The 2,630-nt window shown below is 34.8% G+C and overlaps 1 protein-coding gene across 3 annotated transcripts in view; it reads right to left on the bottom strand.

Annotated features, from left to right (window-relative positions):
* Positions 1 to 976, bottom strand: part of LOC110032622 — a 27,694-nt gene extending 26,718 nt beyond the window's left edge. For 2 of the 3 annotated variants that reach the window (XM_020736297.1, XM_020736299.1), the window contains exons 1-4: positions 715 to 976; positions 555 to 622; positions 406 to 467; positions 182 to 331 (exon numbers count right to left, since the gene is read on the bottom strand). In XM_020736297.1, coding sequence (XP_020591956.1) covers positions 182 to 331; positions 406 to 467; positions 555 to 622; positions 715 to 911 — 477 coding nt within the window. In that variant the 5' untranslated portion in view covers positions 912 to 976. The remainder of the gene's footprint in view (positions 1 to 181; positions 332 to 405; positions 468 to 554; positions 623 to 714) is intronic. The other variant, XM_020736298.1, reaches the window with a different exon arrangement.
* Positions 977 to 2,630: the final 1,654 nt, after the last annotated feature.

Below are 2,630 nucleotides of genomic sequence, written 5' to 3'. Positions count from 1 at the left end.
AAATGAAAAAGAGAAAATGACAAGTCATCTCCCCAACAATATGATTTCCTCACTTTCTTCCTACTCCATTTTCTCTTTTTGTTTTTTTAAGTTTCATCTCAATTACTACCTCTCCAAGACATACACTCAGCATCAAAAAAATTGACAGTTAACAACAATAAGCAAGGTGTGGACAAAAGACCTGAATCGCCTCAAACGTCGTAGACAGGGAGTTAAACGGGTTGTCGATGGCATAGTAAACAGCTCCCAGAATGGTATCAATGCAGCATTCAATAATGAAGCCATCTAATTGCTGAATCGAAAAGCACCAAACCCCCAAATTACAGATAGCCTGAAATCCAAACAAAACCAGTCAGCCATAAATTAAAAATTGGCCTACATCACACAATATCGGTAACAACCAACCTTCATTTTCGTGGTCACAATTAGCCTCGCAAGGGAATCCAGAGCAGATCGAGATGCATCTTCTGGTTGGACCGCCAGTAACAAAATGGATAAAAGTCTTCAAATAGGTTTTTAAACATGAAACCACTGAAAAAAAGTTCGTTGTAAACCTGGAATGGAGGACACTAGTGATGGGTGGTACATCATGAAACCTAAGCATTTCAGAGCTTGAGCAGCACTGGAAAACGAAGGAAAACCTATAAATTATAGGGAAATGTGTATAGCAACTTCGATCGATATATTACATTTCAATTATCTTAGGCGCCTTACATCTCCTCTTCTTGGTGGAAAATGTCAGAGAGAATGGCGGGCAAGAGAGGAGGGGAACAGAGTGTGAGGGTTTCCATGGACAAGGTATCCTCGGCAGAGTTCCGCTGAAGCTGCAGAAAGGATGAGTAGGCGAGAGACTTGTCTGCAGATATTAGGGTTTTGATTTCTTCGATCTCTTGCTTGACGGCTTCGGCCATGGAACACGAAGAGCCAGCCAACCATTAGCGCCTAGCTTGAAGAATGAAGTAGTTTTACTCTTAGTACTGTGTTCGGTAAGTTATAATCTCCTTTTTCGCGCCAAAGAGGAAGAGGATAAATGGCCATGTACGTGTTTAAGCCAAATGAAAATATTTTTTATTGTTGCATGTTAAAAGATTTGATCTGATAGTATGATAATTTAATTTCTTGATATTAAAAAAAATCTAACACACACAAATATTAGAGAAGTAACTGAGTAAACACATAACTTTTAGGTGATAAAACCTATAAAAGGGAAAAAAAAACTATAGTTTAACTCAATCAAAATAGTACACTATGTAATTTTAAACATACATGTATATTAAATTAGAAAAGATAGAATTACAAAACTGATAATCATGGATGTATAATAATATTTTATATATAATAATTATAATTGGGCTACAATAATGTGGTTTTTGGTTATAATGGCAATAATCAGCCACAAAAGCCATAACTAATTGCTATGAATACAATAAGTGGTCATATAGGATGTAATCGGTGGTTGCAATAGTGGTACTTAGTCACAAATGTCGTAGTTGGAGGCTTTAATAAAAATAGTTTGTCGCAAAAACCGTAGTTGGTTGCTACAAAGGCAGCAGTTGAATATAAAAATTGTAATCGATAATAACAGCAGTTGGTCACACTATTCATAGTTAGAAATTATAAAAGTAATAGTTGGCTACAATGGTCATGGTTGGTTGCTACAAAAATAGTTATCAGTCATAAAGGTTGTAGATTGTGGCAACAATAGCAGCAGTTAACCAAAGAAGCTATAGTTGGAAACTGTGATAGTAGTAGTTCGCCAAAAAAACTATGGTTGGTTGCTACAAATGCAATAATTTGTCATAAAAGTTGTACTTAATGACTACAATAGTGGTAGTTGATAAAAAATGTTGTAATTAAAAATTATAACAGTAGTTGTTGTCTACAAAATCGTAGTTAGTTACTACAAAGACAGAATATGATCATAAAGGTTATGGTCGATGTTTTTAATAGGAGCGGTTGGCGACAAACGTCGTAGTTAGAAACAATAATAGTAGTAGTTTGCCACAAAGATTGTAGTTTGCTGTTATAAAAACAATGTATGTCATAAAGACTTTAGTTGGTGGTTACAATAACAATAGTTGAACACAAAAATCATAGTTGGAAACATTAACAGTAGTAGTTGGCTGCAAAAATCATAATTGGTTGCTACAAAGGGAGTAGTGGTCATAAAGACTAAAGTTAGTGGTTGTAATAGCAGTAGTCGGCTTATTAAAGAAATACTCATTAATGTCATTATTGTTTGACTCAAACTTTTCTTGTATAAGTCTAGAAAAGTTATATTATATTAGATTTTTAGTGTGTTTTGTATCATAGATATCATCTAACCTGCGAGCTTTCTTAATTCTCTCCTACAAAAATGCTTGAATAATCAATTGTGAAAATATTGCACCCACATCACTATAATGAATAACAACTCCAACTTCTCCATCTCTTGAATTGGACTCTCATCAGATGTGACAAAACAAGTTGACACCCCAATAAATTTTCTTCTCAAAGCTTTGGCTACCACATTTGCCTTAGCGGGTTGATATATAACATTCAGATTATAATCTTGGATCAACTCCAACCACCTTCTCTATCTCAAGTTCAACTCCTTCTGAGTGAAGATGTACTTCAAGCTTAAATGATTT

This window comes from Phalaenopsis equestris, unplaced genomic scaffold, assembly GCF_001263595.1.
Source record: "Phalaenopsis equestris unplaced genomic scaffold, ASM126359v1 Scaffold000986, whole genome shotgun sequence".
NCBI lineage: Eukaryota > Viridiplantae > Streptophyta > Magnoliopsida > Asparagales > Orchidaceae > Phalaenopsis > Phalaenopsis equestris.
This window is presented reverse-complemented; position numbering and strand designations above follow the sequence as displayed.